General features: G+C 41.0%; 1 protein-coding gene across 5 annotated transcripts; it reads right to left on the bottom strand.

Moving 5' to 3' along the window:
• Positions 1–588: 588 nt before the first annotated feature.
• On the bottom strand, positions 589–21,284 carry ccdc9b (coiled-coil domain containing 9B). 5 transcript variants are annotated; one of them, XM_074691330.1, is made up of 15 exons: positions 20,499–20,995; positions 18,898–18,991; positions 16,441–16,548; positions 16,186–16,290; positions 15,900–16,058; positions 14,365–14,514; positions 12,253–12,303; positions 9,380–9,558; positions 7,719–7,768; positions 7,547–7,597; positions 7,346–7,442; positions 4,253–4,286; positions 3,583–4,174; positions 3,411–3,493; positions 589–3,007 (listed from the first exon to the last, which is right to left on the bottom strand). In XM_074691330.1, exons 3-15 carry the CDS (start codon positions 16,534–16,536, stop codon positions 2,981–2,983), a joined length of 1,674 nt encoding a protein of 557 aa, XP_074547431.1. In that variant the 5' UTR covers positions 16,537–16,548; positions 18,898–18,991; positions 20,499–20,995; the 3' UTR covers positions 589–2,980. The 5 variants fall into 5 exon arrangements, with proteins under 5 accessions (XP_074547431.1, XP_074547432.1, XP_074547429.1 ...); XM_074691331.1 differs by lacking the exons at positions 18,898–18,991; positions 20,499–20,995 and adding an exon at positions 21,052–21,284; XM_074691328.1 differs by lacking the exon at positions 18,898–18,991.
• Positions 21,285–22,894: the final 1,610 nt, after the last annotated feature.

A 22,894-nucleotide genomic window follows, 5' to 3' on the forward strand; every position in this document is an offset into this window, starting at 1 on the left:
ACTGTAGTGTACTATTGCGTCAGACCCTTCAGATTATTAGCTACCTTAGCACCCAGGTGAACCAGGAGTGTTATGGACTGTGTTTAATAATATCACTGGCAGATATCAAATACCTCTGACTCTGACCACAGCTCATTTTTTAGGGAGAGTGAGGCCACTTTGCTCTGTGTAAAGCAGGTCAGGTCCTGAAGCCTGTGGCAGGCTGCTATGGAGTTCGCCTCAGGAAGAGATAATTAAAACAGTGCCCCATGGGAGGTCCCACCTTTGGGCCTAGGAGGGAGCTGTTGCCAATGTAACAGACCTGCAGGGACCTCATCTTTGAAATTAATCAAAACTGACAGGAAGGCAGGCTCAGTGGATGAGATGTAGCTGTATGGACTGTCTATGCTGCAATATGTTGGATATTTCTGTCATATCTATGCACCCTCCAGAGACAGGGATTTTTCAGGAGATACATCCCTATGGAGACAGTATCCCCACATATTTGTGGTGTTATTGCAGGTGCTTTTGTGAGAGTAGGGGATGAAAATGATGAGAGGGGGATGGTGAAAAAAATAAACACTGTGATGAATCAAAGGTTTGAAACACAGAGCAACTTTAATGACGTTCTATATCCATCCTTCCAAAATGTTTGACAGTAAAAGAAGCTGTGTCACCAACAGATTTAAATCAGAATAATCAGTCCAAATGTACAAGGGTAAGATCATACATGAAAACACAGTCATTCACAGACGGCCATCATTAATCCTTACTTATTAGTGCATGTAGAAAGATGGAGGACAGCAGCAGACACCCAGGGGAGCTGAACAACAACAGGCACCTCTTAAATCTGACATTTCAGCAAAGTGATTATGCAGATGTCTAAGAGCTGAATACTGAACAAGAACACATGTACAAAAGCTTCCCGGCATTAGGTCCTAGATCGCAATCACTAAAGTGAATCCCATATGAATTTCAAACATTGAGGTGAATTTTTAATTCCCAACCATACAAACTCCATAAATGAAATACTGTAGCGCCCCATCAGACACGTTTTTTTACCTTGATGGTTTGACTGCTCCCAGATTTCAGGACTCTGTTGGTCTTCTTAAATGTGCTTTGTTTATTTTGATGTTCTGTATTAAATGTAACCACCATCAGAGCTAACAAGGCCCTGCAGCTCAGAGCATATCCACTAATGTTCTCTACTGATGGTTACATAACTGCTTACTGTAGCATCGAGAAAAACCAAAACCTCTTTGAAGAGTTCTTATAAGGCTTCTTATCACAGTTGTCACCTGACACTGGAAAATAAAGAAATAAAGTAAAATAAATAAAAACAGATCAGTACGTGTCACAGAATTAAAGTACTTGGCTGCTATAATGCACTTGGATGTTGTTTAACAACAGTTTTAGATTTGCTGAATCACCTTACTTGACATTCTCTTGTCTTAATGGAGAAGCAAATAAATAAAATCAATATTGGCCCTACACTATGAGTGCATACATTCAACAGCACAGCATGTTATGATACAATGATACGAATATACATCCTCAGTGTTTGAAGAAGGCAATATGCAAGGCACAAAAACTGGCTAAATTCTAGGTAATGGAGCTTTTCAAAAATATTAGTTTTTCTGTTGTTTCAAAAGACAAAATACAACAACAATAACAACAACAAAAAACAAGGCTGGTAAAATGCTTGCCCTCATGGACATGGACTTATTTTCAACATCTCATGTGCGTGAATCTCATAGGGGCAAAAGCCTCAATGGAGGAGGAGGTTAAAAAAGCTGAGTTGTGATGAAAATACCTTTTTTAATTCTGAACCTTCATTTGTAAACCTCTGAATGTCTCATCTCTGCTGCTTTTGTTTAAATTAGTAGATAGGTTACAAATTGACCCTCATACCAAACTAAGCTGATTACTATAGTGGCTGTTAGGTGTCAGATGATTTGCAAAAGCCACAGCACAACAAAAATACAGCTACAATGGAAGTAAAAAGGTCAACTTAAGCAGTTTTCTAACACTTTCCAAATTAACAGAAAAGAGAGTATAAATTGTGAAATGCATCTTCTGATATTTAGCTTAAAAAAACAGTAATCCCACAATGTTAGCATATAGCGTTATATCATAGCTGCAGTTTAAAAAGAAAACAATGTTTGACTTATTTCAATGACTTTCCTGTGTTTGTTGGGATAACCAAAATCTGCTGAAATTGACTTCTTTTTACCACCTTTGTTTTGTGGCTTTTACATTTTTGTTGTGGCACCTACCAGCCACCATAGAATACTGTCAATGAAGCTAATGGATTGCCCTGTCATGTTTTTCTTATTAACAGAAACACTTTTCAGTAGTATCATTTTTAAATCTTTCACTGTCTTCCACATTGGCCAATATTACAAAAATTCTTAAATGTGCAAAACAATCATATGATTGACGTTTGTGGAAGGCTGATGCTGGAAGCAGTGCATGAATTATATCTAGTCATTTATTTGAGTCTGGAAACAAAGACTCTACTGTCCGTCTGTCAGAAATGGAACAGACTTCTTTTAATTTTGAAAATACTGCTAAGGCAAAAATCAGTAACTCAATAATTTAACTGTGGCTGAAGTTTAAGTTCAAGAACTACCAGAGTGTAGCTGATAAGTTAACCAACTTGAAATATCCAAACATATGTAAACATTCAATGATATTGCACTCAAGTAGCATACTACCATTCTGAGTCATGTGTCAGTACACACACTGTCAGCCTCATAAAGTGCTTTGATGTAACACTGTGTCAGCAGGGAAAACATGTCATTCCTACTTGAACTCAAAGGTTTCTGAAAACTTCCACAGTTGGGACATGCCTCAACAGAACACAACCACAGTGCTGGGTGTCATCCACAATCAGGCATCTCAAATGAGCTACTTCAACAAAAAGATGCCTCCAAATATAAATAGGCAAGTCTCAGTATTGTTGTGATTTGGTTTCAGTATTTACATCCCAAAATGTCAATCAAACAATCTTCCCATGCTCTCTTGCCTGCAAGAAAACACAGAGAGAAAGAAAAGACACAAAGCTTATTAGTTACAACTGGTTCCTGTTGTATAATTCACATCGTCATTTTATGTCCCAGGCCCACTGTGTCTCTTTTCTATATGAATGGTTTAAGCAGACAGTTACATATATTATCATGCTGCTTCAGCGGTGGTGAGATGAAAACACATTTTCTCATGAGACGGTTTCCCCTGCACTGCAGCAGCCCTCAGAGGTGGTGAATACGTTTAAAACTAAATTGGATATCACGCAGCAGCTGTTCAGACACACTTCCTGTTTTCCTCTCCCTCCTTATCCATTTAACTCATCATCCATTTGCACTTTCCTCCACCGGTCCATTTACACATCTATCGATTTTCTCAGCCCTCATCCTGTCTCTCAAACTGACCTTGTCGCTGCTGGTGGAGTGTGTTGGGCGAGTTTCTCCTGACTCCAGGCTCAGGACGGACAGACCAGAGTCTATAAGTTCCTCTTTGGGGAAAAGAAGCACATTGTTAAGTCAAATAACATCCATGTGTTCAGTCAGTGGGGTTATATCAGTCAGTACATGTATTGCCTACCTGTGTTTGTGTTGCTGATGTTGCACTTGGCGAGCTCTACAGGCTGGTCACAGCTCTCCTGTAAAGAGGCACAGGCTTTTTCAGAGGACAGGGTGCTGAGATCTGTTGGGGAGTTGGTGTCTTTATTTCTACATTTAGTTGCAGAGTCCATCTGCTTGGCGTCAGGAGCTGGACCTCCTTCCTGATGCTGAAGACTACCGTCATCCTGCCTGGCACTATCAAGAGGCTGCTGGGGTCCGTGCACTTTTTGTTTCCGTTTCGTAGGAGAGGATGCTTTTAAAGAGCTCAGACTTCTTGATTCTGAGCCAACAGAGTCCTGAGAGCCTGAGGTTTGCTTTGTATGAGCCCCCTGAATGAGTTCCTCTGAGAAGCGTACTTTCTTCTCTGATCCCCGAGGGGATGAAGCCTCTGGCCTCTCCTGAGAAGGGGTGTCCTCTCTCAGGATTGCAGCTGACACTTCCTCTGATGTATTCAGAAAATCCAGGCTAGGCGACAGCTCTACCTTAGACTCCTGATCCTTTTGATCTTCTACTTCAGCATCTGTGAGGGCGTCGAGCTCCTCTAGGAATTCCTCGAGAGTTGTGTCAGGGCTCTGGGGGACGAGATGAGAAAAATAAGGTGAAGAGTCTCCTTTAGTAACCTATTCATACACACACGTTTGAAATCTTACCTGTAGGCTCTCTCCTTCTTCATTTGTCTGCCATCTGAAAAACAAAGGGCCTGAGTAGTCAGGAAGACAGATACTGCTGCTGTATAACAACACTGAAAATCAAGCTATAAGCATTAGCTTGTAAGGCTATCCTAGCTTAGCATGAAAACAAGGAACAGCGAGACAGGCAGCTAGGATTACATGCTTGCTAATGATGTCATGTGTCCTATGTGTAATATTTAATCCTGATTTAACCAATCAAGGAACAATCAATACAACAGTCCCCAACATAACACTGGAAAAAAACATCCGATCCTTTATTTTTTTATTTAGAATTTAAATAGTAGTGTTCAGATGCTGCTTATGATATTTTGTTACCTTTGTAAAAGCAAAGTAAATTGTACCCCTCAGTGAACAGTCATCAGATATGTGATGAGTCATACCTTATATATATTTTATCACCTTGATCTCTTTTCTACTACCAAGCTGTGCTTATACTTTATTCTGATTGGTCAAAACCCCAGAACAATAGAAATTTCTTTCAAATAGACAACTGTTGTGACATCTTTTCCCCTTTTTTTTCTCTAATGTTGTAAATTGTTTGGCTGAACTGAACTTTGGATCTCATCTCTTGTATTACCTTTAATTTATTAGGAGGTCAAAAAGCTTTAGATTCATGATTAATGGCTGACCCGTCAACAGCACAGAGACCGGGGAGGGATGTTAAAACACACAGCTGGAGCTCAGCCAAATGGATTAACTGAGAAGACAATCCAAGTAATAATGTAGTTTAATGTGACTTATAATGGTAATGAAGGCACGTGTTGAGACAATACTATTAATTAAAAAAAAAGATTTGACCCATAACTAGTATAGAGTCTATGGGCATTATTTCCTGTTAACATACATATGTTTTAAATCAATAACCTTAATCTTGTTTTTATCTCAAATTGGTGGCAGCCAAGTAATAGTTGCGGTCTGAGTCTTGTCTCACCTTATCACGGGCGGCATTATGGGTGGGCCCAAAGGTCCCAGGCCCACCCACTTTCAACAGGCCCACCCTAAACTTTAATCAGTCAAAAAGGATTTGTGAAATTTTATCACTTTAAGTTTGTTTTATAATTGTTAGATGTCCTGTCTTTATAAAATGAGCTGAGTTTGGCGGTCTTTTTAGTCAGTTGGAAAAAAAATGTTGAACAACTATGAAACATTTTGCCTCATGTAATTTGAGCAGGACTAGAGAATGATTTCAGCCAAGACTGTTGATTGTCTTTAATTTAACCGTGGTTAATGTTGCTGCTCCCACAGCCTGTAGAAAATGGAAAGTCATAGCAGTGCAGCCCACTCGGATGTTACAGCACCACTCTTTGGTTGGTACCATGGAGAGGGGTTGCAGGTAGATCAGTCTGATGCACAAAAGCGCTTCAAAAATGCAATCAAATACTAAAGGAGCAAAAACAACTAAATACGCTTTAAGTCCACAAATAGTAACAGTTGTACATATCAGTCAGTTGTTTTCAGTAATTTAAACAAATACCTATTAACTAGTGCTGTCGGGCGATAAAAGAATTAATCTAATTAGTTACAGGGTTTTACAGGATTTGTAGTTAATTAACCTCATAAATTGCATATTAATTTCATCTCTTCTTAATGTCCCCAAATAAAGAATTTGAATTCTAGGACATTACAAAACTGTAGCGCATGACTAATCAAATGAATACATCACGAAGAGAGGTTTCATGAATCCATATTTTTTTTAACTGGCAAATATTAAAATGTGTGTGTTCACTGCCATTGATGTCTATAGACATCAGTGGCATCATATGATGCCATCATATGTGACATCATATGATGGCAACCATTTACCATGTCTATAGAAGAAGGGGGGGTGGGGTCTGGTGGAGCTTGAGAATCAAAATCCTGCTTGTAAACTACTGTTGGTGAGAGCGGCGCGCTCTTTGGATGAGAACTCAGCATGGATATAAGGAGAAGATGTGAGATGACAGAGGCAAAGCGAGACACTGCAAGTCAGAAAAGCTCAGGCAGCTCACGCTCCAACTGAGGATATGTTGCGGTTGTTCATAATAAAAGAGCGGTGCCATTGTGAGAAAAGACAACGGAGATCATGGAGAGGATCAAAGGATGGAGCGCCCAAAATGAATGCAATCAAAAAAAGTATGTTTTATCTGTTTTTTTTTCTGATCAAAAACAGAAGAGAGACATGAAAGAAGAGACTCCACTCTTTTTAGGTAGGTTTTTTTTTGTTTACATAGTCATAGAAAACATTATTATCATTCATTATTTGGGTCTTAAAAAATTGTTTTACATGCTCTAAGAAATGGCTTGCAGCCAATTGAGTTAATCACGTTCATTTTTTTAACGCATCAATTTGCGGTGTAATTAATTCATCAATCTAATCAAAGCTTTAAAGTGACAGCCCTACTATTAACTCTTTTATTTAAGGCCTGTAATGGCCTACCCAAAAATCTTGTCTCTGTCTCTGCCCTATCAGGATTCTATTTTGCATAACCACCTGCTCACTAAACATCTTCCTCTTGTCTTTACCAAACATGGAATAATTCTTTAGAGCCTCATGTTCAAACAAGAGAAGGACAGGGAAAAGGAATAAGGTAAGCTGAGCTCTAACTAATGGCCTGCTTACTGACTCACACTACAGCCCTCGCCTGGCTGCTATTTTGGACTCTGTGTCCCTTCTCCCAACCATCCATCCACCAGAGACAGAGAGAGAAAGAGAAGAGGAGGGAATCATCTGGCACAGAGAAATTTCACACTGGAAGGCTTTAATCCTGTACTTCCAGGTCATTGGCCTTGTGGTTTTAGTTTTATGATCAGCGCTGCTTATGTAACAACACGCCCTGACAGTCTCTTTACTACACAGCACAGAGGTTTGTTTCACAACAGAGAAAAAGCTGCAGGACAATAATGAATGTAGTGAGAGCTCAGAGACTTCAACATGAAATCTCATGACGTTCAGAGCGATGAGCATATTAAGACACGGCGCAGAGAAAAAAAACATCTTTCCTGGTTTGTGTGATGTATTTGTTGGCATGTTTTCTGATCACACTTGAAAGAGGCTGTGGTGAGAGGACTTACCTCCTGGCTCTCCCAGTCAGACGATCTATGCCTTTCGCTTTACTGCTCATCACTGGCACATTTTTTGCTCCCTTCTCCTTGCCTCTCTTATCATGACCTGCGCCAAAAAATGCCTCAAGTTTAAACCACAAACATGGTATTTCACATAAAAAGCAACATGAAAAACATTGATTGTTGCGGAAAGTGAAGTAAAAAGGAAACCTCTTGAGTCAGCGCCTGCCCGTGATTGTCCTCTTCTTGCATTTCGTCCGCCTGAAATATTTCAACAGTAGTTGGATTTTAAAGAAAAAGGCACGGGTAAAAATAAAAGCATAATTTTATCCTCAAATGCTGATTTTTGTCTTCATGAACTCAGACTGAAAGTTTGTCCCACCTCTGTTTGAAGGCCCCCAGTCTCTGTCAGGGAGGGTTTTGCCTGAAAACCTAAAAGCAGAGATCCACTTTAGACAGACACACAAACTAATTCAAGCCTTGCTCATGCCTCATTTATCATTTTTTGTTCTGATGACATAAAACCCCCTCTCGACTCACATCAAGAAACTCTTCTGGCATTAAAGTGTCCTTATGGTTTATTAAAAATGAGCCTAAAAGTTGAGTAATAATCAGAACCAGGCAGAGGTTTGTGCTTCATCAGTCACATCCATGCACTTCACAGGCAGTGATACAATCTAAATTGTTGAATCAAAAACACATTTCCTCTTCTATTCTTACTCCAGAGTCTTGTTTAAGCCTCACCAAATAAGGTAAGGAATTCCATCCCTTATCCCGAGATAAAAATAACTGCTCCTCCTTTGTCTCTTTACATTTTGATTCCCCCAAACAGGAAAATAATTTACTCTGCAGCTTTGTCTCTCTTTGCGCTACAGGCTGGTTTGTCAAACATCTATCAGAGACTTTAAATAAGTGTGCTGTGTTTTAACTGCAGCAGGCTTATACTGATTTAGACATGTTACACAAACTTAAGTCCGCTGAAGGAAGTTGCTCGTAAAACAACCTCAACATGAGGCCACAAGTCACAGTAACATACCATTAAAACCTTTTGAGTTTTTGAATTATACAATCACCTTCTTAAAAAAAGATGTATCATGATGCAATCATTAGGAAACATCCTGTGACTTTATGTAGTCTTGTGATCATGTGGTCAAGAAACCTTGTCGAATGTAATTTTACGCAAATTGTACGAGACAGAAATAGGCTGTTCTTCAAGCTCAGTTTGTCTCTTATCTAATTCAGCACCTAAAGTGAATAGAGCTTTTCACAGACTTCCAAAAAATGCAGAAGAAGAGAGAAGAAACAATTCAGTGACAAAAATAGCTGCTAGCTTGGCTGGAAAGAAGCTAATCATGATGGTCACTTTGCAGACAGCAAAAAAAAAAAAAATTGCTAAAATATGTGCTATCAAAACTGACAGAATGACAGAAGACACATGAAAGCTGCAGCAAAAACCTTTTTTAATATAATTTTGACTTTCTTGTATCAAAGCCATATTTAGAAACTGAAAGGAATGGTACTGGGCCTTGAGAATTAGTAGAATGTTTAGTAGGGAAACTTTTGGACACAATGTAGCAAAGTTCCAGGTCCTAGCTTTTTTACAACTGTCAGGCTATCAACAGGCATAAGGGTGGCACCTTTTTCCTTAAAAATAATCAGAAAAGAAATAAAAAGAGTATCTAAGCACATTTCCATCCCAAACTTTGACTTAAAAAAAATCTCGAGCTGCAAAACACGCCAAACAGTTTAGACAACAGGAAGTGAAAGGAATGAGGGATTCTTATTTATACTATTTGGATGCCTAAATGAGGAATGATGACCGTGTGAAGCTGTGCAAAGTTGGAGGAGATTTATTATGTTGAGACATAATGGGTTCCTGTAGTTAAATCACTGTGTATAACCTGTGTATATGAGTACAGCCCTTTGGTAACTCTGATTTAAAAGCATCTGTTTAAATAAAGTAATAATCATAGCCATAAATCAGTGTGAAGCATCAGCAGATGAGGAAGTGCCTCAGGCAGGCTGTGTGCTCAGAAGTCTTACATGTTCTCAGTTTTGTCCATGTCCCACGCCCGTCTCCACTGGCCCTTGGCGTTCTTGTGGCGGGCCACTCTCTCTCTGTCGATCTGCTCCCGCTCTTTCTTCCACCGCAGATACTCCTCCTGCTCCTCTTTCGATGTGGGGATGTTGAGATCTGTGCAGGCCTGCAGGCTCTCAGGCTCCTTATTGAACACATAAAAAATGATTTATTGCACAACGATAACAAAAGGCATTGACATGTGGCTGTAGTGTACCACGATACTGTCCACACACCAAGAATGAAGATGGCAAAATCAAAAACGCCACATCACTCAGTGTCACATTTTCATCCACACAACATTAAAAGCAGAGCGATAGCCTTACATTAACAAGACCAGTATCTCCTCTCCAAACACAAAATCAAACAGAAATAGGGTAAAATAAAGGTTCAAAGTAAAAGAACAATCAAAGATTCATTTTGCATTACTAGAAATGCCAGCCACTGTCTCATATGAAGATGTCCTGTAGGTGTGGATTTGTTCCAGTGTGTTCCTCTTATATCAAAAAAAGCTGATTGTCTAACACCAAAGCTGCAAACAACAATAAAACCATTACACAACCTCTAAGCAAAGCAGGACTGTGCATTAAATACAATCAGGCTGAATTTGTCTGTTCCCCTCATCACCTGTTTATGTGATGAAAGCAGAAAGTATTCCTTGTTCATACTAAAGGCTGACCTGATGCAGGCTCTTTAACACATCAAAGGAGACAGAGGCTGAGCTCTACAAAGCCCAGACCAGCAACACTAACACTGCTGTGCTCTGGGGGAAAATCACGTAAAACACCAACAGAGAGACTTTAGCTTTAAAGTCTGGTTTGTTTTAAGACAGCAAGAGAGAGAAAATAGTGCTGTCAGAGAAAAAGTGTTTGGGACTAAAAGAGCAAAGTCTACATCCTGCCCTTCACATGATGTCACGCAGAGGGAAAAATAAGGACGCTACTGCTTGGCGAAAATTTCCCCTCAGGTGTGAACCAATCACAGCCAAGTAAACATGTTGCCGTCTTTGTACAGATTCTGGTGAGCATGGCATCTGAGCTCATCCCTCTGTTTTTCATTTCATCTCCTCTCACTCTCCTCCGGCCCCCACGGAGGACATGGAGTGGCCACAGGGGAGAGTGCCTCAGCATGTTGCAACAGGCCAAGTGCTGCCGCCACCCCAGCCGCTCTGCTAATTAGCACTTTTCAATTTTTCACCTTCATGAGGCCTCACAGGGAGACTGTCGGGTCGCAAAGCAGGTGAGGTGGATGTGACACAGTGAAACTTCACAGAGCTGATAGAGAGCAGCACCTGGACCCAGACACTGAAACCATAGGCAGACTAGAGACTGAGACTTCAGAGAGCGCAGACCTTCTCTAAGCATATTATGATTATCGCCAACACTTTAGTCCTACTTTAATGTTATACTCCCTTTCAGCAGACTGTCTGCTACAATTTGGTGCAAGTTGCAGGTTTGTACCATAATTTGTTACCTGACAGTGTTGAAAATGATGACGACCCAGTGCATATTTCATATTCTGGATCTTAGTATCCAGAATATTGTCAGGATCTAGATTGTACTTTTACAGCTGTCAGAAATGATGGTGATCTTGTCTTGTGTTGTTTTGCAAAGCAATCCGACCATTTATGGTAGAGTTATATACACATATTGTAAAAACAGCCCTATCTCACAATGAAAAAGAATCCTTTAAAGAAATCCTGGATCCAGACAGTGATCCATAGCACCTCCAAAATTTAATCACTTCTTCCTTATCCCATTTTTAACATTTCCTGAACATTTCATTGAGATCCGTTCATTAGTTTTTGAGTTATGATGTTCACAGACAAACAGACAGAAAAATCTCTCCCAAAAACATTACCTCCTTGGTAATAAAAAATTATATGGCTACATATTTTTCCAAAAGTCAACTTAATCAACATAGTTCTACTCAACAGTTAAAACAATTCAACAGTTCAATTTTAAATTATCTAAACATGCACAAATAAAATCTGAAAAATTCAAGAGAAGAGAACTCCAATCAGCAAAAAGTCACTAGTTTAATCATTGTACTACCAATAGATCATATTTCAACTGCTACATTAAGATATTAAAACAACCATTTTTTGGCATCCATATATCATTCATAAAATAAAGGTTTATCAGCCCCTTTGGATTTTTCTGCAACCCCTGATTAGGACTGATACAGATTTTGTGAATATTGAACCAGAGTGACTGCTCCCCCCTCTTTACCCAAAGATTTACTAGTTAGTGCCTGAAGAGCTTTCCATAATATTTGTTAACCAAAACAGCTTACAGAGCCCAGAGTTGTGACCTTTACCCCTTACACAACATCTCATAAAATCTAGCTCAGCTTGGTGTTTTCTCAAGCCATCGCTCTGCTCGAGCTGCACAGTACGCTCACTGCAGAGAGGCATGAACAGCATCACTTGTCATGTGGCGTACTCGGTGGGGCCTTTGAAGCCCGTCCCCCCTCTGACTCCCCTGTTAGTCTGTTTATCGCACGCTTGATCTGTGAGACAGCTCTGAGCTACTCCAGCAACATTTACACGTGAGCCAGCGAAAGGCAGATGGGGACAAGTGGTGGAATAGGTGGGAGTGTGTGTGTGTGTGCGTGTGTGTTTGTGATGAGGGTAAATTTGCATTTCTCTGTGATTTTGTGTGCTGAGGTGGTGATCTGGAAACATCGGTCCCTTGCAGTGACACACGTGAACGTAATGAGCTGGAGACACAACCACTTGACTAATCAGTTTCTATTAGATCCTGAAAAAGGTGAGCTTCATCTTTTTGTTTGTATGTTCTGTGTGTTTTTGTGTAGGTGTGTGTCCACCTGCACATACCTGCTCTGAAAGCCTGTGATGCTCCTCTGTATGCTTCTGTTTAAGATCATCCTGTCAGAGAAAGAGAGGAGAAAGGAAAGAAGCAGAGTGAGCACAGCAACATTCAGGATGACAAAGCAGCCTTTTGTGAGCCAATTAAACATGCTTGCAAAGGGTCACATTACTGCTGCCATTAACAGTAAAAGCACATCAAGCAAGAGCACAGTCTCATCTGCTGAGATAAAGAAGCCAACACTGCCCCCTAGTGGATTAATAGTGTTATAGTATATTGGCAGCTGTGGTTCAGCTTTAAAGATTCACTCTGCAATGAGGTCATCAAAACAGAAAGCCGAGTGCAGGTGGGACTGAAACAGGTTGGAAATCAAACTCATCAAACCGAAGGTATCAAAATGTGTGAATGTTGCCTCTTGTGTATTATTGACTGCAGACATTTGCTTTGATGAACCAGGGGATGAGTCATGTTACCATTAACAGCAACACTTGAATGAGCAGCCAAGGGGGGTAAAGAAGAAAATAAATAGTGGACAGAGGGCTTCATCACACCTACAGATGACAACATACACACTCCTACCCACACACCAGTGCCGTCTGGCTCGAACACAAAAGAGCCCTGACTACCTTGTTTCTTTTCTTCCTCCTCCTCTTCCTCCATGACCATTTCCTGGCACTTTGCCAAGCCGTCACTTTGGCGGCATAATGAGCGTTTTCAGAGCAAGAAGGCAGTCGAATGTTAATTAGATCAAATCGGCCCTTTCAGGATGGTGGGAATGGGGAAACAATCGTGCCGGAGGAGAGCAGACCACTTAAGGCTTCGCGGAGGGGGAAACGAAGGCTGGAAACGGGCAGAGGAACACCTCCTCTAATCTGTCGCTCCTATTCTTTGCTTTTCTGTTTCCTTTTCACTGACTGTGTCTCGATCTCGTGAGTGTGAACTGATAGTTGAGTCATAGGGTTACAATCTGCCTTACACCCTGTCAAAAAAACCACGCCCCTGTCACAAAGTCAGCACGTATTCCCACACACACTCACTCGAAATCTTCCAGAGTGCAATATGCCATATGTTTTCTCCCATGCGAATACCTCGCTAACACTTGCCAGATATATCCATGACATTCCCTCTCCCTCTCATAAAGTAAGTCAAATGATATGGGTTATGTAAACAGCGAGCACGTGGAAACACCAGGTCTGTGGCGTGGGATTCACAGCTGACGGGTACACCAGAGTGCTGGTTCAGGTTCAGTTCAGAGATTTAGTGCACATTAACTGAGAGCAGCACTCAGTGAATCAGCCAATCAGGTGCAGATGTACACAGTTAGACAAAGGCTCTATTGGTTTTGTGTCTGTAGATCCCTCTGCAATCAGACTGTCTGTGTGTACAGTGATGAGGATCATGGGTCTGTCTATCAGCTCAATAATCAAGCAGCTTGTTTCTGTCTGGGTGCATGGATGTGTGTGTTGGAGTGTGTGCGTTTGAGCAGCTGTTTGAGAGTTTCTGCATAACTGGGGGGTCTAAGGTCAGTGACAGTGTGGCATTTCACAGCCCAGCCAGGGGCAGTGCATGTGCATTTGTGTCTTTGCCTGCGTACACTGAACTTGCAGTATTATAGTTCATAACGTAGCTTTTTGCTAACGGGAGACTTGACAGCATCTGGCTATATTTAATGGTGCTAGTGGGACTCTGTGAACTGTACAGACTGTTCCACACACCCAAAGGCATCTACAGTCAGAGGCTGAGTGATTACTCTTTCTCTAAAAACTAAAAATAAAGTCTGCCTGTAGGGGAAAATGAAATATGAAACAGATAGTAGGGATAAAACTTAAAAGATTAGATTTTTTTAAAGCTTTCTATCTTTAAGTGGTTTGTAAGAGTATCCATTCAACCAACTGCTCTATTAGCAGACCCCCTGCTTTAATCCCACACCAGTCAGTCACAGCCCCAGTCCACCTCCTGTCCACAAACCATTGTGCCTCATCACTGGGTGGGTGTGGCCAGCCGACATGTCTGACATCTATGTAAAACACGCTGAGCCGCCGCACCAGGGAGTGAACAAAGAGGGGTGTGGGAATGGAAGCAGACCAGAGGGTGCATGCTGGAGTGTGTCTGATTCAGACCTGAGATGGTGCGTCTCTCTTGGTCATGTGAGGTTGCTGCTTCCCCCTCCCCGCTGACTCCACACGCCTCGCCTGTCCGTCATCTGCAGGGCTCATGACGTCTGCAGGACCCTGTCTCTTCTCTGGTCTCTCACTCACCACCCTCTTACCCTGGAGAGAAAGTTACTCATATTACAGGTTCATCCCTGTTACAAAGTGCATTGGCTGCTATAAAACAGCTGATGGACTGAGTTCTTCCCATATGTTTCTCATTTCTAAAAAGTTATTTCAAACAAGAGTCCAAGTTGGTAATCCTGTTGACATTATTCCTGTAAAAGGATTTTTATATCATTTTCATCCTGGACATGATAGCTTGCAGATGCTCACTTTGCACTCAAAGCAATGTGACTGTGTCTAAGAAGCATTCATCAAATATAAAATGATGATGCCCAAAATCACAGTTCCAAAAATGGCCACTAGTGGCTGGCTCTAAAAACAGATCAACTTCAGATGATCCTGATGATACCAAACTGCACAGTAAGAAGTGTTAGCATGTTTATAACCTGACAGAGAAAAACATTTTCATGTCGTTTCTATTTCACGACATTTATAAAAACATGTAACTCATGCCTGTTAATCATATTAACCCCCTACTGCCTGAATTAGTTTATTTTAAAATATTGTTTTTGTGTATTTTGCATTCTTACAGATGATAAATTGAGTGGAAGTGGATTTGAATATAGCACGTACAAAAGTTATTATTAAGTTTTATGATGTGTATAGATGAAACAAGTTCACCCTCTGACTAACATATAGGGACATGGTGCATTTGATACGATCCTTGCCATGTGTAGTACATGAATCAGTTAGTTAGTGGAATTCAAAGGTCATCTCAGCTGCATTAGGACCTGGCGGGCATGTCGCAAATTTGCATCAAGGGGTTAAAGGTTGATGTGCATTATTAAAGGGGTGACTGCTCTGAGTGAAGGCAGGGGAGGGTTAGCACAATTCAACGGACATGTCCTCTGGGGTATCCACCCTCTGGTCTAAATAGGGGCTCTTCACTCAGGAAAAACAACAGGTTGAGGCCACAAGGCCAAACTCTGGTTGTCTACAAAACAATGGATGATGTCATGGTGGCTCCACCAACTTTGGCTTGGTTTAGGGGTGACACTTAAGCTTGGTTGAGCAGCAAACGGGTGTATTTAGCCATGTTAGAAAACTACACCATGACAACTCCAGGTAGATCTATTAGAATCCAGCTTGTGTCTGAGTATTAGCCCATTCATAAACTGTTCAAATTACAATGAAATATCATGTAAATTCTCTTGAAATGTACAGTTAAGAGCTTGGAAAGTAGTAGAAATAAAGTATATGAACAGAATAGAAAAGCATCTCTTATTAAGCTTAATAAACTTTACATATCACTCTCTACCAAGTCCAGTTATATACATGAGCATTGCTTTTTGATAAGGATGTGCATTCTTGTAAACTTTTCATTTATTACAGTAAAATTATTCTTCACTCTGAGTTAAACAGCACTGCAGTGTATTTACCTTTTTGCCTGCCATGGTGACCATCAGCTGCTTCCTGTGGCCTCGGCCAGCGCTCTGCGGTGGTGCCTCTCCCTCTCTGTCAGGCCCGGCCTCCTGTGGTTCTTTCCCAGCCGGTGAGCCACCGCTGAGTGGTTTTGTCACCACCACACGATTATCCTGCTGACCAGAGACCACAAAATAAAACCATCAAAAATTTTACAGCATCCTTTTCTTAAGAGAGGGACTGTGAGCTGTCTGTCAGGAACAACAGCAGGGCTCTGAGGTGCGACTTGTGCTGAAAACTCACAGTTGTGGACTTGCTGATCGTGATGGAAAGATCATCAGCTTTGCCCTTGCGGCTCTGCAGTGCCATTCCTTCCTCTTCTGCCCTTTTTTTGTCTTCCTCCACTTCCTACATGAAACCCAAAGAAAACAACAAACCAATTAGGAAGCCTGAAAGAGCTTGAGGGTTTCACAGTGCAAAAAACATCTTATGATCTAAAATTCAGCTTAAACTTTTGACTCTGCAGAGGTTTCTTCACGTTCAGGTATTTGTCCTCACCTTGTACCTTTTCATGAGCACTTCATTCTTCCGACGAAGAGCCTCGATTTTCTTGTCGAGCTCCAGGTCCCGCTCATGGTCTCTTTTGGGCATCATGTCCGTAGAGGTCTGTGAGGAGCCACATCAATGGTATATACATCATATTTTTTATCTTCCTTTAGAGTAAAAAAAGTATTTTCATTTTATGACAGAAGCTCAGAACAAACAGTACAAATACTCAGCTTAAATAGAGCGGCTTAAAACTGTTTCCAGTTTGAAAGTTTAAATCAGACTGAGCAAACAGATCAAAACGGTGGTACAAATCTGACAGACTTTGTTTTGGACACATTTTATTGGGTACAGAAATTATTAAGTTAGTCTTTTTTTAAGTTAACTACTCAAGTATTAAAACAAAGTGCCCAGCATTTCCAAACCACTGCATGTGTTACAATAACACACACCACTAACACACGCCACAGATGGGGCATTCATTACAAAGCTCAGTTACACCAGGAGAATGCATATGCAAAGCATCCTTAACATCCCCATGTGGTCAGCACAGCATACCTCCATAACAAGAACCTTGCTCTGCTCTCATGGAACAGCTATTAGGTGTTTGCTAACACTGCCTTTCAAGAAATATCCCTCCCAAGCTCATCGCACCAGCTGCAGACAAGAGAGCTGCTGAGATGAAAAATATCAGCAGATACACCGAACAGGCAAGATTAGGGTTTGACTTCAGAATTATAATGGGATGGCATTACTCCAACACAGATCTCATTTCCTTTAGCCTGCAGTAACTTAATGTTCTGTATCTAATCTGGTCTGTGTAGTCTTCTTTCGGTGTGTGAGAGAGAGTGAGAGTTGGGAAATGGTTTCTTTATTTTGGGGTCTGAGTTTTAGGAGAGGGGGATTGGTAGAGTATGTCAGGAGCATGTAAGACATGATAAGAAACATTAAATAAACAACAATGAAGGCCTCTATTTTTTAACATGTTTATTAACTTACTTACAGAGTGTTCAACAAGAAGACTGATACAAATCTTATCTGTTAACATTAAGGAACAGCTAGCAGCCTGTTAGCTTAGATTAACAAACAAACATGGCTTCGCAGAAATAATCCAGCACATTCATAGCTCATTATTGATCTTTTTAAATGATTCATGTTATACAAGACGGTGCTCAAAAGAGGCTAGTAGCTGGATTTTGCTCAGTTGAACAGTGCCAAGAAAGCAGTTTCTACCTGTTTAGATTTCCATTGTTAAAAATAAAAGCCAATTTAGAAGAGCAAAAAAAAATTCAGTGAGCAGAAGATTTGCTAAGCTACACAGACTTGATATCAGATGGTGACATTAAAGCTTTATTTAGTAGCCAAAGGAAGGTTGTTAAGAGCCATATCAAAATTTCATAAATGGAAAAACTACAGCCTTATCCAAATAATAATAATAATCATTATTATTATTATTATTATTATTATTATTATTATTATTATTATTATTATTACTATTAGTAGTAGTAGTAGTAGTAGTAGTAGTAGTAGTAGTAATATTATGAAAACCAGGTACCTGTGCAGTATTTCCTTATTCATGTTAGCTATACCAAAACTATGTGTAATTCAGAATAAGTTATGAAAAAGAGCACAGCTGATTTGACTACAGCCAGACACATTGTAAACTTTGGGTCAACCTTGACCCAAAGTTTACAATGCGTCTGGCATCTCGGGCGAGGCTTTAGGCCTTCACGCTAACAGCCACAGTTCAAGCCAGCCATGCCCCCAATCTCGTAATAACCTCAAAAATAATGATTTATACCCCCCCTGAAATGTATGCATAAGGAGAAATGAGCTATTTGAAACATTTCTAAACCAGGCTAAACATGCTTGATTTTTGTTTTACTGGCGGGCTTTTATAGAAGGCTTCTCATGGTTTAGGGTGGTGCCTCTGGTGGACACTTAAGGAAATGCAGTTTTTAGCACAACTGCACAAACTTCATTTCTTGAGACCTTTGCTGCCTGGCTTCAGGGCAAAAAAAAAACAAAACAATGCTTTTTCTCTAGGGTACATCTGAGGCTGACTCCAGAACCACAACAAGCCTGATACAAACAGAAAAACGGACGAAAAACAATAGTGCCCTCAGGCCGAGGACCCTAATTAAAAAAAGGTTATTTTTATGAGCTAACTCCAAAAGTCAAGGACAAGCCCATATCTAACCTGACACGCCATACGGACAGTTTCATATACCTGCCACGGAAATATTTCACGACTGTTCTGATTGACACACTCACCACAGACCAATCCGCATCAAGCCACGGTATGACAAAGCTTATGTTTGCCACTGCTGAGAAACAATAGACAAACAACTACTGGAACATGAGAAACAGCTGTGATAATGGCGTTAGACGACTGCTGCTGTTTTTGTAAAGTTAACTTAAGAATCAAAGGAACACTGACAGGTACGAAAGTCTGCTGACGTCACTTACGCTGCTCTCACAGCTCCCGCCTCTCTTCCCTGATTTGGCCGGTTAGAATTTAGCCGAGTGAAATCGTTGGTCAATGGAACCTGACAAGATGGACCTGCAGGAGTTCAGAAACTGAATCAGGCAGATCCATCTGCTCTGCAAGGTTAGCTCATATCATATCAATGTTACAATGCTCATTTTTAAAGTAAATCAAACTAGAGCCTTGTTCAAAGGACAGTTTGGGGTATGTGGGACGCCTCTCTATTTATACACAGAGGTGAATTTTCCTGTTATACATCATAACTGTTAGGGGGAAGATCTAATTGGCCTCCACAGCATCCTCAAATTTAAAATGAGACTGAGGTCCTACATCCTGATCTTGTTATTTTCGCAACAAGGACACCTTGTTTTAGTTGTGAGTTTTGGGCGGTTCCTTAGTTTGAGAGCAGCATGTTTTGTTTCCTCCTGTTTTTGTGTCCTGACTTGGTTTGGTTAACACATTTTTGTTCTGTTCCCTTGGTTCATGTTAGGTATGTGTTTTAGAAAAGGGAAAGTTTGTTTTGTTTGTTGTTTTAGGACTTAGTTAACCCTGAGTAATCATTTCGTTTAAACTTGTGATTGCTGTCTTTATCGACTTTTTTGGCAACGTCTGTTGACTGTGGTATCATACTTGTCATGCATACATCAGAATAGTATTAAACTCTAATGAAATAGGAATATTCTTGAAATGATGACGGTTAACCTTTTTCTCTCAGTTATAAAGATGGATATGAAATGCCAGTATGAGAACTGGTCCCTTGGTTGAGCTCCTACTTTATTGACATGCAAAATAATCTCCTAAAGGCACAAGCCCCGGGCACAAGGATGATGTTAACAGGAAAAATCATTTCTGCTCTCAAGCACTTACTTTATATGGCCCCAGCCTGTAGCTTAAGCAGAGAAAGATAAATAAATTAAAAACTTTAGAAATGGGTAGAACTCTGCTCATGTCATAAGAGATATTTAATCCAGCAGATTAAACTCACAGATGATAATAACTATTTCAGAATCTGTTTCCTCAGTTTGATGAACACTAGCATCATCTGTCGTTATTCACAGCTGAGTAGACGTGTCAACAACACTGTCAAATAGAAAAGTTGTCGATGCTTCTTGTTGAAGTTGTGGGAAAACATAATGCAGTTTGAAGCATCACACTCTCCACAGGCAAAAATATAAACCGGGGTCAAACCATCTCGACAGATACAAGGAGGAGATGTGCCAGAATGAGTCAGTCATCCTCCACTGTTGCTCCAGTGACAACAAGAGACTCAAGGTGGTTTTTATGTGATAAAACCAGATCAGGATGATGACTCACGGCCAGTGAGCACACAAAGACCATCACATTAGGACTGCAAGGAATTCTTTCAGGCTATTTTCCATCGTTGCTGCTGTTATGGCTGCAATAACTGGTGCAACTGCGATGTTTTCAGAGTGAAACGGTCACACTTGAAGGTTTTATCATAAAGATCTGATATCTTCCCGAATGTAATGTGTCAGCAGAGATTTTCTGGTAAAATACAAACCAAAGGCACTGGTGTCAAACCTGCAAAGACATAGTGAGTGTGAGAAAAGTTGTGACTCACTCAGAGCGAACAGAGTCCAGCAGCCTGGAAAGAGGCTACCTCACAGCTTCTAGTTGTCAGGGTATCCAAACACAACAGACCATGAGGACATACCACCAAGAATAGGCGCAATGGAGAGACACGCTGCCGACTCCGAATTTAAGCAACTCCGAAACCTGTGGCGAAGACTGAAGTGAATCCCAGGCTCCTCAAATCAAAGTGGGGAACAGTTTTCTTCTGGGTTCCGCCGGCCTGATCTGTGATTGTGCGGCGTAAACCCCCAAAACACACAGAGACGTTGTGGGTCTGCCAGCCATGCCCGGACAGGCAGGCAGGCAGAGGGGAGAAGGGGGGGGCCCTGCAGAGAGAAAGCTGCCAAGGCTTCCTCTCTACCCAGCGTTCCTGCCACCTACAGCAGCTCCAAACAGGGGAGGGAGAGCCAGAGACACAACATAAACGCTGCATGTAGCCACAGCTAAATCTGCGACAGAGCAGGAGAGGAAGAGAGGGAACCCAATATCAGAGCGCTGGAGTGGGATGAGAAGAGAGAGGGAGAGACAGGGGAAGGACGCACTTACGGGTCTGTCCATGTCAGCGGTGGGAGCTGGGCTGGGTCCAGGCGTGAGGCAGCCGAGGCGGCGGAGAGGGCTGCCTGGAGTCGACGATCATGCCTCGATTACAATGAGCTAAGTTGGGCAAGCAGCCAAGACGTCTAACAAATGCACAGAGCTCCCCTGTTAACAGATTTCACAGCACCCATTCGCTTGTCCTCTCCCTCCGTCTCCCCCTCCCTCGATCCAACCCTCCCACCCTACTGAACATATGCTCTCTCACTCCCTCTGCTTCTCTTTAAAGCACTTGCTCTTTCTCCACTTCACTTGTCCTCTGCTCAAAGCTGGCTAGTTAAATCCTGTTACCCTCCCTGGGAAGACATAATGTTTAGGTTCGTCTAGATCTCTCAGCACTCAAGGATGGAAAAAAAAGACCTGCATTTTTGTACATCAGTCATCATGTGCTTGTTGGCCACAGCTAAAACAAAAAAAAACTCTTTGTTTTGTTATTTAATCATTCATATTTAGTCTTTTAAAGCCAAATGATAGATTTAGAAAAACATGATCTGAGTTCCCAGCAGGTAGTTCATGGAGTATGGAGATTTTTGATTTTTTGTGTGTGTTTGTTGTAGGTATGTAGAAAAGTCCAGCTACTGGTGATGTTATTTGTTTATGATACATAAAGCATTCTTCTGTGACTGAGTGTTTTTAAAATTTGTGTTTTGTCTTTGTGTCCCTTCATGGTAAATGTGTCCTTAGACATGTCATAAATGAGATGCGTGTGTTGTTTGTTCTCTCTGTGGTTCCAACAGCTGCGTCTCCTACAGGCTGCAGACTACATGTTTAGAGTACTAAAGAAGCTCCCTACACACTGGGGGGGTTTAGGGGGGGTTGCTTGCTGCATTTCCCACAACTCTTCATGCATGGCATGCTGCCTGTGGACAAACCATGTCTGAGAGCTAATGACATGCAGCAAACAGGCAGCCCGGCAGACAAATGCCACAGACGTCTCAAGGAGTGCAGGAGGGATGAAGTCAGTCACTTCATACTCAGAGTCAGAGCTCTGCAGTTTCCAGGGCATTAGGGAAACAATCCTATCTTTGAAAGTTACATTCTGAGCTACATTGTTTTGCCTCCCAGCTTCACATAGTTTACATTCTACATGGATCAATCCTAAGGAGCAAAAGCTCTTTACCAAATGTTGTTGCCTACAAGTAGATACTTAAGTTATTTAGAAATTATGTCAGAGACTTCTTGCAAAAGATCTGTGTACAACGTGGCCCTATGACATGTTAATACCTTTAAACACTGCACTAACTTGTAAAGTAAGCTGCTGAGTTTTAACCTTGTGATCAGGTTTACAAGCTGCGGATGCCACTGAAGTGTTTATTTGATTGCTTACAGGGCAATGTCAACTGACTAGAAGTCATAACGGTAATTCCACATTTAAGTTGTTAATCGATTTAAACTACTGAGTGAAAAAAAAACCTTCAGGAATGCTACTAGCTAGCAGCTCCATGAGGCTGTATATTGGAGGTGAATTGAGCTAATGCTAAAACATTTACTTGTATTGATGAAAACAAAGCATAGCTTCAGATTTTGTCACTACTGTTTTCTCACATGTGTTTTATGGATTGTGAGATGGACTCTGGGCCTGGGAGTTATAGCATGCTCAAATTCACCATTTTTTATCCACTCATTTTGGGGCTTTTTGTGACCAAGTAACACGATTCCTCTTGTTTTCCCAAAACATATTATCTTGGACAGAAAATTATTTATCTGCAGTTTCATAAATCTACACAAACCACTTTTTTTTTTTTTTTTTTTTTTTTTTACCAACAATGGCACAGCTAACAGTTTCGAAAT

The sequence above is a fragment of the Halichoeres trimaculatus genome, unplaced genomic scaffold, assembly GCF_033239565.1.
Source record: "Halichoeres trimaculatus isolate MK-OKI-2021-1 unplaced genomic scaffold, fHalTri1.1 fHalTri1_scaffold_17, whole genome shotgun sequence".
Classification (NCBI taxonomy): Eukaryota; Metazoa; Chordata; class Actinopteri; order Labriformes; family Labridae; genus Halichoeres; species Halichoeres trimaculatus.